Here is a 14280-nt window from a genome sequence, read left to right as displayed (position 1 = left end):
AACTATTGGTATCTGGATGGTAGAAGTTTCAGAGCAATGAGACTTGGTTGGATATTAAAAACGATGAGCTGACTGCTCAGATTATAAAACTGCAGTAACATAAGATATGTGTGTATGTCCAAAATGTTCATAGCTAGCTAATGTTGAGAACATGGTACTTGTAATATGTGAAGAAGATGTGTCTAAAAAAAAAAAAAAACTTCTTGTGGAAGACCCACAAACAAAAGAAATACAGAGTGTAAAATTGTTTGTGATATCTGAAGAGTGTCCGATTAACCCCTTCTCAAAATAGCAGAAGGAAAGGTTAAATGGAAAAGTTATGAGGTTCAATATAATTTCCACTGCATTATGTCTTTTAAACATTCCATAGGAACTGAGGTCAGAATTACGTTGAAAACGTTATGCTTGAATCAGGAGAGAAACAGCGTGGCCACCTGTCTCCTTCCTGATGAGATATTCAAGTTACATAGGGGAAGAATTATACCCCATGTATCAATTACTCGGAATTTCTCGTTAGATTGGTATGAGTTAGGGGGACTTTTAATCGACTGGGTACATATGACACCTGAACAACAGACAATAAAGGGAATCCAGTCTTTCAACCTTAATTGGGTCACACAATGTACTCCAGGAGTGCACCTTTCAGGAGGGTACTCAAAACGGTAAGTGAAGTACAAAGCACCCCTAAAAAAAGTACTATGTGACCCTATTAAAAAAGATGCCCCTTGAGAAAGATGTGTAATGCATGTTGTGTTGTCTGTGTGGAATGACAATGTTGCATGGGTGGGGAGCGGGGGGTGTGGGGTTGAGGTGTGACTGACTTGTGACATGAGTTTTTGCTTTTCTGCTGTATGAGAAAGCTGATGAGAAAAGCCTGCTTGTATCTGCAGATTGCTCCCCCCCCCCCCCTCCTCTCATGTTTATGTGTTTTGGATGTGCAGAGAAATGTGACAAGGATAGGTTCCAGCTCCCCCCCCCCCCCCTCCTTCATGAACACACCCTGTGTGAAATACGAGATTGTGTAGCATGTTCTAAGAGTGACAGTGTGAGATAGGACAACGGAAGGTGGTTACTGGAAATGTCTGTTTTATGTTGTTCTTAACGGTGATTTCAAGATCTGTATAATTGGGTAAGAGGTTGTGATCGTTACTCAGTATGAATGGTGATGTATAATCTTTGTGTATAATGTGCATAGGTCCTGGAGTTTTCTAATTGTGAAAAAGTTTTTTTTGTATAAAACAATAGCTTTATTTCACCCTCTTGTTCTGAGGGCTTTATATGCCATTTCAGAAATTTTACTCCAGGATAACATTTTTATTTACCCCCAGCAAGATATTTGTCATGTATGACAACTCTCTTAGGGCAACCTCACATCGCTTATGCTTACACCCATTGAAGGGGGTTCACATGACCGAATAACTTAAATTGATGAAAGAATATGTTTTATGAAAGACCGCATGGATGGGTTATTATAATGTTGTTATTATTTGTTTTGTTGATGGGTTGTGTAAAGAAAAATGATGCAGGTACAAATCAAACAGGGTATGCTGTTGTAATATATGACCAACATTCAGAGATCATAGCTCTAACAAGGGCATGTAACTTGGGTAAAGGGAAAAGGTGACTATATGCACAGAGAGCCAATATGCCTTTCCCACTATATGTGCTTTCAACATATGTATGTATGTATATATATATATATATATATATATATATATATATATATATATATATATATATATATATATATATATATATATGTATGTATATGTATGTTTTTCCACCATACATGTGTTTGCACAACAATGGAAGAATAGAGGTATGGTCACATAAATAGGTAAATCCATTTTACACAGAGATCTTATTCTTGCCCTGTTAGACCATGTACAAAAGCCAATCCAAGTAGCGATATGCAAGTGCACAGCCCATAAGAAAGGGTCAGATCCTATCACACAAGGGAATGCCTTAGCAGACAAGGCAGCGAAAGAGGCAGCTGGAGGTAAACAGGAATCCCACTCCTATCTTGCTAAACCAGTAGAAATACAGAAAACAATAGATGAGACCTGGCTGACAGAAATGCAGAGAACAGCACCTGAAAGAAAAAAAAAAAAAAAAAAAGGTTATCAAAAGGAGCGACACAGGCGAAAGGTATCTACACAAGTACGGAAGGCAAACCTATCTTGCCTTCCTCCTTCTGTAGATTTGCAGCCTTATTGAGACATGGGCAAAGCCATGTCTCTAAAGGGGGGATGGTACAGATGGTTAACAAAGTGTTTGCAATGAATGGTTTCACTAATTACTAAAACATTTTTTTTGGTTGACATGTCCAACCTGCAATAGATATCGTATGCAAGGGGTATTTAGACCTCTACGAGGCCAGTTCCCTAAGTCTCCTTACCCCTTTCACACGATATGTATGGACACCCTGATGAGCAGTCAGGGGGCCAGGATAAGCATAAAGGAAATAGTTCCCAGGTTTAGGATCCCTTCCATCATTTATAATAATAATGGTTCTTATTTTGTGAATCCGACAATACTGCAGATCGGCAAATGGTACAGTAGTGACTTACAAAACCGTTGTGTCTATCACCCACAGTCTGCAGGTACTGTAGAGAGACATAATGGTATTTTAAAGGGTAAATTGAGAATATGAATGGAAGAGACTGAAATAAAACCTGGATACAGTGTCTGCCAATAGCCTTGCTAAGCATGAGAGTAACTCCCACAGAAATGGGGTTGACACCTTATGAAATATTGTATGGGAGACCGCACGACATCCCATAACTTAGGCCATTGGTTAGAGAAGATGAGAAATCGGACAGTGGTCTAGCAAACTATATGGAAAAACTGTTAACATCTAAGGAAGTGTTGTCTCTGAATTCTCTTACAGGTCAAAAAACTCCGGCAGAGCAGGGCATCCTTGTGCAACCAGGGGATTGGGTGTGGATCAAAATAATCAAGAGAAAACAGTGGCCAGATCCAAGGTGGGAAGGGCCTTATCAGGTACTATTGTCTACACCCACAGCTGTAAAAGTAGCAGAAAGAGTACCTTGGATACATCTATCACATTGCAAGAAAGCAAAGTATCTAGGGCCAGAAGAGGGAACGCCCACAGAGCCTTGATTGTAGGTCCGGCTACAAAGGGGGGTGACTCCAATAGGGACCACTCGTCTCAAACCCAGTGAAGAAAATGGAACAAGATAGGCTCATAGGGGCGATAAAACAGCTTAGGGAAAGACAGCTATTGGAACCTGGGTATTTTACTAAGACATGGATAGGTAGGTTCTTATTAGGTGGAATGGTAGTCGGAGGGATTATAGCACTGATATTGATACTCTTGGACATCAACTCCCCTCAGTGGGTCAACAGGGTAAAGTCAGGAATGACAAAATGACAAAAAGAGAGATAAGAAGAGGGGACAAAGATGGAGTATTGTAACACTCCTTGCGTTTCTTATAAGGTGTGGATTTTCAGCTGCAGAAGTAGTTCCACATCAGTAGTCATGTAGGAGATATGCTGAGATACCAATCCCAACCTCAATGACTCATCATGTATGGAAGGTCTTATTTCAGCCAGTAAATACACACAGTAATTAAGCTGGTTCCTAGTGTGACTTTATATACATGTGGTAAGACAATGATAAAGGTCTTAGGGATAGGTTTGAGTGGAAGTGGTAGGTGACAGACACTTGAGGTGAGACAGTGCAGATGGATGCAGGAAGGGTTAGCGATCATGTATGATAACAGATGACAGAGTAGCAGGTGCATACAGGAGAGATCAACCCAGTGCAGGAAATAGTAGCAGTGGCCTCAAGAGCTAGCAATCTAGTTATGCAGATGTAAAAGACAGTCCTTGCTATGCAGAGCTAAATAGTGTAAGCCTAGTACAAGTCTATAGAGATTTCCCCTGTGGGGTACTTAGCACTAATAGCGATAGCCGAAGGATCGCTCAGGAGATGCGGATGATCCAGTAGCAGGATGCAGGGATCAGCGCAGCGAGGTTCGTCAGCGAGGAGAGCTTGCAAGCATGGAAGCTTCAAGCAAGATTAGTATCCAGGTACTGGTGTTTGAACGAACACATGTGAGTGAGAACCGACGCCCTAAATAGCCATCTAGTCCGGCGCTGGGTGATGACAGCTTCAGCCTTAAAGGGAAACACACCTATATGTGTTTCTTCTGTCTAGGTAGATGGAAATCACCCGGAATAAATGTGATAGGAGGCACTGAGAGTGCCAGAACCTTACATTACCCCCCCCCCCCCGTAAGGCTGGCTCCGGAAGGCCTCTAAGGCTGGTTGTTGATATAAGAATCACATGAGACTGGTTGCCGATGCGAAAATCGGAAGGGAAAAAAAAAAAAAATTCTCTTTTTTTTTTTTTTGTTGCCGATATGAGAATCGGATAAGACTGGTTGCCGATATGAAAATCGGGAAGAAAAAAAAAAATTGGTTGCCGATATGAGAATCGGATAAGACTGGTCTCCGATATGAAAATCGGAAAAAAAAAAAAAAAATGGTTGCCGATATGAGAATCGGATCAGATTGGTAACCGATCTGAGAATCGGATCCCTTGTTGCCGATATGAAAATCGGATCAGGTTGGTAGCCGATGAGAATCGGATCCCTTGTTGCCGATATGAAAATCGGATCAGGTTGGTAGCGGATGAGAATCGGATCCCTTGTTGCCGATATAAAAATCGGATCAGGTTGGTAACCGATGAGAATCGGATCACTTGTTGTTAGGGTGTCTGCTACATGGACCCCTCACTAGAATCGGACGCATAACCATCCGAAGTAATCCTAGTAGACCTAGCAACCAATGCTTCTTCAAACATCCTCAGATCCTTCCTACATACCACCGTGCCATTAGAAGCACGTACGCAGTCAGGTGCAAGAATCTCTGTATTTTCATCGGAAGCCAGAAATGTGCTTGCAAAAATAGGAGTATCCTCAGGAGGTGGTACAGGAGGGTTTTTTGAACGTGGTATAAAGTTCACTGGAGTTGAAGGAATATCTATTCCAATATTTGTTAATTTCTGGGTGTCCTTCACTGATATAGAACGGGGACAGGGCTGGCAACAGCCTTGATAATTTCCAGGCTGTTTTTCAGGGAAGACCCTTCGGATTCGCCTGGCCTCCATTGGGAGAGCCTTAGGCCTATGGGGTCTGGTTGGGCAGAATGTAATGAAATGTCCCCCTTCACCACAATAAAAACAAAGGCCACAGATTCTCCTGTGATCTCTTTTTTCTTGTGAGGACAACCTAGCATGTATGGCACCAATCTCCATAGGCTCCTCGTCCATCTCTGTAGGATCAGGGTCCAAATGGGATGTGTCAGAGTGACAAGGTCGACTGTTTGAGGCAGGCTCGGACCATGACCAGGCAGGATCACCATATCTACTAGGTCTCCTTTTTTCCTTAGGTAGCCGGGGTCTGTGGTTACCTGGAGCGGGTTTAGGAGTGGGGTCAATAGCTGAATTCTGAGAAGAACTGGATAATGGCATTTCCATTTTTTCAGACTTCCTTTCTCGTAGTCTTCTATCTATGGTGATACTGAGTTGTATCAATGTATCCAGGGTTTTTGGCATCTCTGCTCGGGCGAGCTCGTCCTTGACGGCTTCTGATAGGCCAAGCCTAAATTGGGTTTTCAGAGATGCATCATTCCATCCTGAATCAAGGGTCCATCTCTTGAATTCTGCGACAAAGTCTTCTACAGGCCTTTTTCCTTGTTTCAAGGATCTTAATTGAAGATCAGCAGTACTCTGCCTATTGGGGTCATCATATAGGCTAGTGAGCTCTGCCAGGAACAAGGCATAGGAGTTGAGAAGCTGGCCGTTTTTTTCAAAAAGAGAATCTGCCCAGGCTCGAGGATCGCCTGATAGGTAAGAAATAATAGTACAAACCTTAATGTGATCAGTAAGGTAGGTACGAGGTTTTAGCAAAAAAGTAACTCACATGCGTTTTTAAATTCGCGAAATTTTTTGCGATCGCCTGTAAATACCAAAGGGGGATTTATCTTGGGTTCAGGAGACTGTGCAGAGGTAAGTTGTGTCAGTCTAATTACCTGCTGCGACAGAGCCTGATTGTCGTTTTTCAATTCAGCAAGTGCGTGTATTAACGCAGATACTTGCTGTTTTAATTGTGTCACCTGAGTGGCTACTTCTGCTGAATCCATTTTTTGGGTTCGTTCAATCTGTAACGCTCCTTGCGTTTCTTATAAGGTGTGGATTTTCAGCTGCAGAAGTAGTTCCACGTCAGTAGTCATGTAGGAGATATGCTGAGATACCAATCCCAACCTCAATGACTCATCATGTATGGAAGGTCTTATTTCAGCCAGTAAATACACACAGTAATTAAGCTGGTTCCTAGTGTGACTTTATATACATGTGGTAAGACAATGATAAAGGTCTTAGGGATAGGTTTGAGTGGAAGTGGTAGGTGACAGACACTTGAGGTGAGACAGTGCAGATGGATGCAGGAAGGGTTAGCGATCATGTATGATAACAGATGACAGAGTAGCAGGTGCATACAGGAGAGATCAACCCAGTGCAGGAAATAGTAGCAGTGGCCTCAAGAGCTAGCAATCTAGTTATGCAGATGTAAAAGACAGTCCTTGCTATGCAGAGCTAAATAGTGTAAGCCTAGTACAAGTCTATAGAGATTTCCCCTGTGGGGTACTTAGCACTAATAGCGATAGCCGAAGGATCGCTCAGGAGATGCGGATGATCCAGTAGCAGGATGCAGGGATCAGCGCAGCGAGGTTCGTCAGCGAGGAGAGCTTGCAAGCATGGAAGCTTCAAGCAAGATTAGTATCCAGGTACTGGTGTTTGAACGAACACATGTGAGTGAGAACCGACACCCTAAATAGCCATCTAGTCCGGCGCTGGGTGATGACAGCTTCAGCCTTAAAGGGAAACACACCTATATGTGTTTCTTCTGTCTAGGTAGATGGAAATCACCCGGAATAAATGTGATAGGAGGCACTGAGAGTGCCAGAACCTTACAAGTATATACTATGACGGTCAATGAGGGGGTTACCACAATGATGCGAATTGATATCTGTAGCATTAACTACTGCCCCCAAAACGTACCAATCACAAATTCACCTTACCAACAGACATGGTTTGAGGATCAGGAGAAGCAATTAGCTGATGTATGGTGGTTATGCGGGGATATGAAGCTTAGGCCTAACCTCCCTCCCAGGTGGAAAGGGAGCTGTGCTTTAACACACTTTTTTCTTCCTTTCTATATGATACCTGTAGGTGCTGAAGTAAAAATACCTCGGTTGGAGAAGCACCACTTTCGCATGAAAAGAGAAACACCTCGAGTATTGTTTGACAACCGAGTCTATGTTGATTCCATCGGAGTGCCACGAGGAGTCCCTGATGAGTTCAAAGCACAGAACCAAGTATTAGCCGGACTATGGGTACAGCCCAAGAAGAATGTTGACTGGATAAATTACATCTACTATAACCAGCAAAGGTTTGTGAACTATACCTGAGACGCTCTTAAAGGACTAGCCAGCCAACTGGATGCAACTTCGTTGGTAGCCTGGCAGAATCGTATTGCTCTCGATATGCTGCTGGCGGAAAAAGGAGGTGTGTGTAAGATGTTTGGAACTTTTTGTTGCACCTTCATTCCTAACAATACAGCTCCTGATGGTAGCATAATGAGGGCTCTGCAAGGATTGCAGATGCTATCTGAGGAACTAGCAGAAAATTCTGGGGTGGAAAACCCCTTAACTGGACTCTTTGAGACTTGGTTCGGTAGGTGGGGTGAACTGGTGAAGAATGCATTGATTTCAATAATAATGGCCGCCACAGTGCCAACTGTGTGTGGTTGCTGTTGCATTCCCTGTGTTCATTGACACCTCTTCGACAAAGACTATGTACTTACAAGGGAACTCAAACGAACTATACTCCGGATTTGGTTCAGAGTCAGATGACGACGAATTTAAGGACACTGCTCCCATCTCTCATGTATGAACTATATGATGGATCTTGGTAAAATCTGGGAAGCCAGGATGCTGATGAGCCGGACATAAATGATTATAATTAGGGGGGAGATGATAAAGAAATTATGAATGTTTCATAATTATTATATGTGTTATAATCATGTATGTTATTTTAGAACTGCATATTCAGCAGATTCTGCTAATAATTTAAACCGTGGCTACAGCATTTCCTGCCATATGATCCTTGTTGAGACTTACTATATGAAGTTTCACACTTACAAAGACTTACTATATGAAGTTACTCTGTATATCCTGTCCAGATGTTTAGAAATAATAGACTGCTGTACAACCCCCTTCCTTAGGATATATTAAAGGCTGTCAATCATTGTCCAAAGAAAGGAGGGGGGTTTCAATTTTAACTCTGTCTGAAGCATATATAAGGACTGCAGACACTATGCAAACCAGACAGGTTGTAGAAGCTCACAGAGAGTATGTCGATACAACCTGACTCCTCGTATACGAGAAATAAATGAATTCTTCTTTGAATCAGCTTGTGGTCTAACGGTAATTTCCATTACATAATTTTCCATTTTTTTTCTCTAATGCATAGAATGCATTAAGATAAAAACCTTCTGCCTTTACAACTCCTTTACTCTGCCATTGTGCAAAAAGGCTGTTTGATCCTGTCTTCTCTGATCCTCCCCTTTTTCACTGTCCCCAATCAATCTGCTGATAGAACAGACAATTGGAGGCACTCTTCACATGCTCAGTTTGGTGTGTATTGCTAGAGAGTTTTTTTTTTTTTTGGGGAGAGTAAATGTGATTAGCACAGGGCCAATCAGCACTGTCCAGACAAAGTCAGAGGTCATGCAGCCTCATAGGACAGTCAGAGGAGAATGTAAAATCCTCCTACAAGCTTTAAGCAGAGCTCAGCCAGACACTGATAGAAGTCACAAGACTGCTATAAACTGCTGATGAGAAAAGATATTTAGCAGTTTATATTTACTAAAATAATTGCATTTCCATGTTCTGTGTACTGTGGGAGAGCAGATATAATGAATGCAGGCTCCTGGATTTAGTAACACTTTAACATGAGTAGATATTTTCTTTGCTCTGGATTCTTTTAACTCATCCATTTAAAGATGCTGTATTGAAGTGGCTGGTGAATGAGTAATGGCAGTGACAACACTTACCTATAGGTGGAAGTATAACAGCTGAGTCAGTCACGGAGGCATCTTGTGCTCTGTGTTGAGGGGTATCTTGCTTTTCAGATGGAGGTATGGCTATATCTGTCCAACAAATCACATAAACACCTTATAAATAAAATTACAGTTTGACATTACATACCATACACAAATAACATAACAAGAAAAGAGTAACACGGCTTTACAGCTTATATACTGGTATGAAGTAAGGAATATTACTGGGAAAATGAAAATTCAGAACTGTCATGCACAATGGGCCATAAAACACATGTAATGTAGGCTGAAGATAGACACCTCCCATACATAACAGCCAATAACACACAATGTTCAACAGTCAATAACACACAATGTTCTTCACTTCTGGAACTCTTAAAGCTTACATACTAAGCGTCATGTACTCCATATTTTTCCTGAATCTCGGTGTGCTTTGTGTATTTCTCCCAGATCTGTGCAGTAATCCAGTGTGAGACTTCTTGGAATAAAGACCGCTCACTGCTGCTCTCTCCTTGTGCGGGGTGACTGGTCTTGTCTCCACACCTCCCCCCACCATAGTTTTCTTCAGGCAGTCTGTATTAGGTAGAGTGGGGGATTGGAGGGGATTTATTATAGAAAAGGTATGTGGATGGGATTTGTGGTAGAAGAGGGGATTGGGGGGGGAGAGGGTTTGTGCTGGGGGGAAGATTTTGGGGAGGTGTATTTCTTCTGCGAGGGGAAATTTTGTGGGGAGAAGATGTGTTCTTTGAGGGGAAATGGGGGGGGGGGGATTTGTTCAAGGGGGTTGATTTGTGGGGGAGGGATTTGTGCTAGGAGGGGTGATTTGAGGGGGGTTTGTGCTAGGAGGGAGGATGGTGGGGAAAGAGGAATTATACTAGGAGGGGGGACGTTTGTAAGGCGGACATTTGTGCTGAAAATCTGAATTTTGTGAGATTTGTGCTAAGAGGGGAAATATAGCAGGGAGAGGATTTGTGCTAGGATGGGGGATTTGCGCTAGAAAGGGGTGATTCTGGTGAGGAGGGATTTGTGCTAGGAGGGGAATTGCTTGGAATAAATACTTGTGCTAGTAGGGGGCATTGGGGGGAGGATTTTGTGCTAGGAGGTAGAATTTTGTTTCATTTTTTACCACATTGGTGAGAACATTCAAGGAAGCATGATGGAAAATTTTTGTCAATCAATTTTCTAACAGTGAATGTTGTTTTCGTTCAGGAAACTCGCTTGACTCCAAAATCAAATGTTCAAAGCAAATGACATTTTGAAGTACGTTCCAACAAAATGTGTCATGTTTTCAAATGTCCTGAGAATTTTTGTAGGAATGTTGGTAGGAATGTTTATTCAAAAATCTATTAGTGCATGGATTAGAGCATGCCAGCTTTAGTGCCCACACTGTATGTCATGCAGCAGTTAACTGAATTGTTTTGGGGGTTTTTAATTTTTCTTTTAGAGAATAGCCAACAGCTTTTCAAAGTATCCCAGTTTGGTTATTAAAAGTGCCAATTCAGCATCCCTGCCTCCCTGAGAACCCCACTAGAAGCTAAATGGCAGGTAAGAAATACAGCCTGGCCCTGTACCTGCCCCCAGCCTAGGAAGAGGCAATGAAAGGGAAGTAGGATACAACCCGTTCATCACTCTGCTCTTTCATGATCTGTGGAAAGTCAGCATTAGACAGACAGCTATGTGCAATTAACTGGTTTCGGACCTCCCGCCGCATTTTTACTGTGGCAGGCAGCCCCTCCTGTGCGAACTGACGTAGTACTTCATCTGTCGCGCGCTTGGTGCTGGAGGGCGAGCACGCGCCGCTGCCAGTGCGCTCCCGCCCCCACTAGGCAGTGGGGTTGCCAATGCACAGGGCCGGTGGCTGCTATTGCCGCCGGCCACCCGCAATCGCTCCCCGCTGAGAGAGAAGGACAGTCGGCTGTTGTAAACACAGCCAACTGTTCTTCTCTCTGACATGACGATAGAACGCCTGTGATCCTATCGTCATTTCACAAGCCCCTCCCCCCCACAGTTTGTAAACACTCCCCTAGGCTCACTATTAACTCTTTGATCACCCCTAGGTTAACCCCTTCCCTGCCAGTGTCATTAGTACAGTAACAGTGCATATTTTTAGCCCCGATTACTGTAGTAATGACACTGGTCCCCGCAAAAGTGTAAAAAATGTCAGTTAGGGGTCTGATCTGTCACAGATCGCCGCCATTACTATTAAAAAATATAAATAAATAAAAATGACATAAATATTTCCCCTAGTTTGTAGACGTGATAGCTTTTGCGCAAACCAATGAAAAAATACGCTTATTGGGATCCAGTGTGATCCAGTGTGAGACCAATATAAGATGACTTTTCACCAAAAATATGTAGCAGAATACAAATTGGCCTAAAATTATGAAAAATTTAGATTTTTTGATTTTTTTTTTGGGAATGTTATATAGCAGAATGTGAACAATATTGCTTTTTTTTTTTCCAGAAATGTCTCTCTTTTTTTGTTTATAGTGCATAAAATAAAAATCGCATGGTGATCAAATACCACCAAAAGAAAGCTCTATTTGTGGGGGGAAAGGGACATCAATTCTATTTAAAATAACAGTGCCAAATCGCAAAAAATGGCCTGGTCATTAAGGGGGCAAATCCTTCCGGGGCTGAGTGGTTAATTTGAACTCATCATTTGGTCTGGTCCTTCTTCCATTGTTTCATGACATTCTCTGGCATCCAGAGTTTATTGGTAGGCGCATCAAAGGCTGGCGCTAGCAATAATCGCATGAAAATCCGACAAACTCGTGGTACCCAAGTTGATCGATCAACTTGGGTACATTCAGCCTGCCCTACAGGACGCGGTTTGAATCTAAGCCGGTCCCTGCTGCACCAGTGTTGATTTTGAACTATCTATGGCTGGCAGGTCTGGCGCCAACAAAAGCCCTTAGCTACCCATGGTCCACCTTCATATGCTGAACAGTTACACATTTCTGGCAGTTTTGAGGCACCTTTTATAGTAAGAGGTCCTGTGCTCTTCTCCACTGGTTCCTTCAAAGATGGATGCTCCATCCTGCAGATAAACTCTTCCCCCTCATCTGCGATGGATGGCTTAAATTTTAAACATGCTTTGTATGTGAATGTGTTATCTTTCTGCCTCTGTGGTATAAGTTCTGAGATATTGTACCCATCATTCTGGGACAGAGGGAATAATTGTTCACTGTCCTTCTCCTTCCTCAGCCATTTCACACTCAGGGCTCTGGGAAATACATTGGACACCTCACACTTCAGCGTTGCTGTATTTCCATTGAAAAGATTGGGAACTGGAATATCCCGTACCTCTGGCTTCCATGGAAACTCTGTGCAACAGAAAGAAAAAATATAATTACCGATTTCATTATCAGACAAACAAATGGTGGAACCAGCAGGTAAAATTGATCAGTGAATTGCTGGCACTGTAATATTGCTTCTCTCATTTTTTAACTCTGTGTATATTTTAGCAGCAATCATGTCACCATATGCCTTGGTTTTTAAACTTATGATAAGCATTACAAGGAACCTAGAGGCAGCTTGTTTTCTTTTTTATTATTAAAAGCCTTCAAATGTAGAAAAATATTTGAACATTTACATTGTAACAGCTTATTATATATAATTTTTTTAATTATTGTGTAACAATTTGTACATCACTTTAAAAGGAGTTCCACATGGTCACTTTCATTTTATAACATCAGCATTTTAATAATACAAACAATATTTATATTTGACAATCCAATATAAGATGACTTGAAAAGTCTCCTTTCATGTTGTGACAGGGTTGCTAACCGTCAGTAAATGTATGGACAGTTTCTAAAAAATCTGGGATTTTTAGAACTGTCTGTAAATACAAGGGAATTGGAAGAGCCAATAAGTAGAAACCAGGTACTGGTACCAACATACAGAGGTATTATACAGAAAAGAGAGGAGGAGATTAGTTCCCCAACTTAAAAGTCTCCAAGGAATAGGGGGACATAGGACTTTCTGGGACCTAGAACGTCCTACGTCCCCCTATTCCATGGAGACTTTTAAGTTGGGGAACTAGTCTCCTCCTCTCTTTTCTGTAAATACAAGGGGTTGATAATTTTTCATGCTTGGTTGACTTTTTAAATATAAACCAGGCAAATTACTTGTTACGGGTATTAGCAATGTTTCCATATTGTGTGTATACTGTTTAAATATCAATTGTCTTAGTTTTTGCTATGAGTTCTGGTATTTTTCAGATTGTCAGTAAAAAATGTGCTCTGTCAGTAAATGTTTAATGTTTTAAAAATAATGCTGTGGAGGTTGGAGTGTGGTGACTGCCTGTCTGCTGGCTATCTCTTACCACAACGTCCTGGATTCCCTGCATGCTTCTCAGCCTCTCCTCCATTTGTAAAGTCTACATATCCCATGGTACCCTGCTGCCTGCAAGCAGTGATCCCTGTACTGACTCCGCCTCCTAAAAACCCCTCCCCCTAATACTTTGTAGTTCACAAGGCAGGCTCTGTGAAATGTGTGACACAGTAGTGCCTATTCGCAGGGCATGGTGACTACATGTCACAGAATTCAAGGAAGTGAATGTGTGGGGATCTTCAAAGTAGAAAACCTCCATATATACAATCCTATACCCACAGTTTATCCAGAGGAAGGAAAACAAAAACTCCAATAAAGCATGATCCAATTTGGTACAGCAGGGGGAAAATAATCCTTCTTAATCCCCCAACAGGCAATTGGATATTCTCCTCAGTGTCATTCAGACTAATAGGATTAGGCTAGAAATAAGTGAAATACAAGGAAAGTGAATATATGATACGGTTTTGCAGGCTGTTGCTGTCAGTGTGCCTTTCTCTGCACGGTGACAGCTGAGTTGGCAGGTTTGTATTGTAAACAAATCCATGTGATCACTGTGATTGGCTATCATAATCATCACATTATCAGGAACCAATCAGAGTGCTTCTTGATTGTTAGTGTGAAATTAGCACTGTCAGTGACCATGCAGTCTCTGAACTAGTGCGGGTTCCAAGTTAACAAATGGAAGGCAGATCCGCCACCAAGTAAAGTGCCAAAACACGCTTACCAGACGGATATGATAAACAAGCATTCAGGCTATAGCCATGGCAAACTGTATGTCACAATCACAGGGTCGCCA

At 42.0% G+C, this 14280-nt stretch overlaps 1 protein-coding gene across 1 annotated transcript in view; it reads right to left on the bottom strand.

The window, feature by feature from the left end:
- Positions 1–14280, bottom strand: part of LOC309558538 (uncharacterized protein) — a gene marked incomplete at its 5' end in the record, with an annotated part of 169828 nt that overhangs the window by 110400 nt on the left and 45148 nt on the right. Inside the window, 2 exons of the mRNA XM_082261617.1 lie at positions 9144–9239; positions 12104–12475. Of these exons, the coding sequence (XP_082117743.1) occupies positions 9144–9239; positions 12104–12475 (468 nt within the window). The remainder of the gene's footprint in view (positions 1–9143; positions 9240–12103; positions 12476–14280) is intronic.

The sequence above is a fragment of the Pelophylax lessonae genome (assembly GCF_965119305.1).
Source record: "Pelophylax lessonae genome assembly, chromosome: 6".
In the NCBI taxonomy this organism is placed as follows: Eukaryota; Metazoa; Chordata; class Amphibia; order Anura; family Ranidae; genus Pelophylax; species Pelophylax lessonae.
This window is presented reverse-complemented; position numbering and strand designations above follow the sequence as displayed.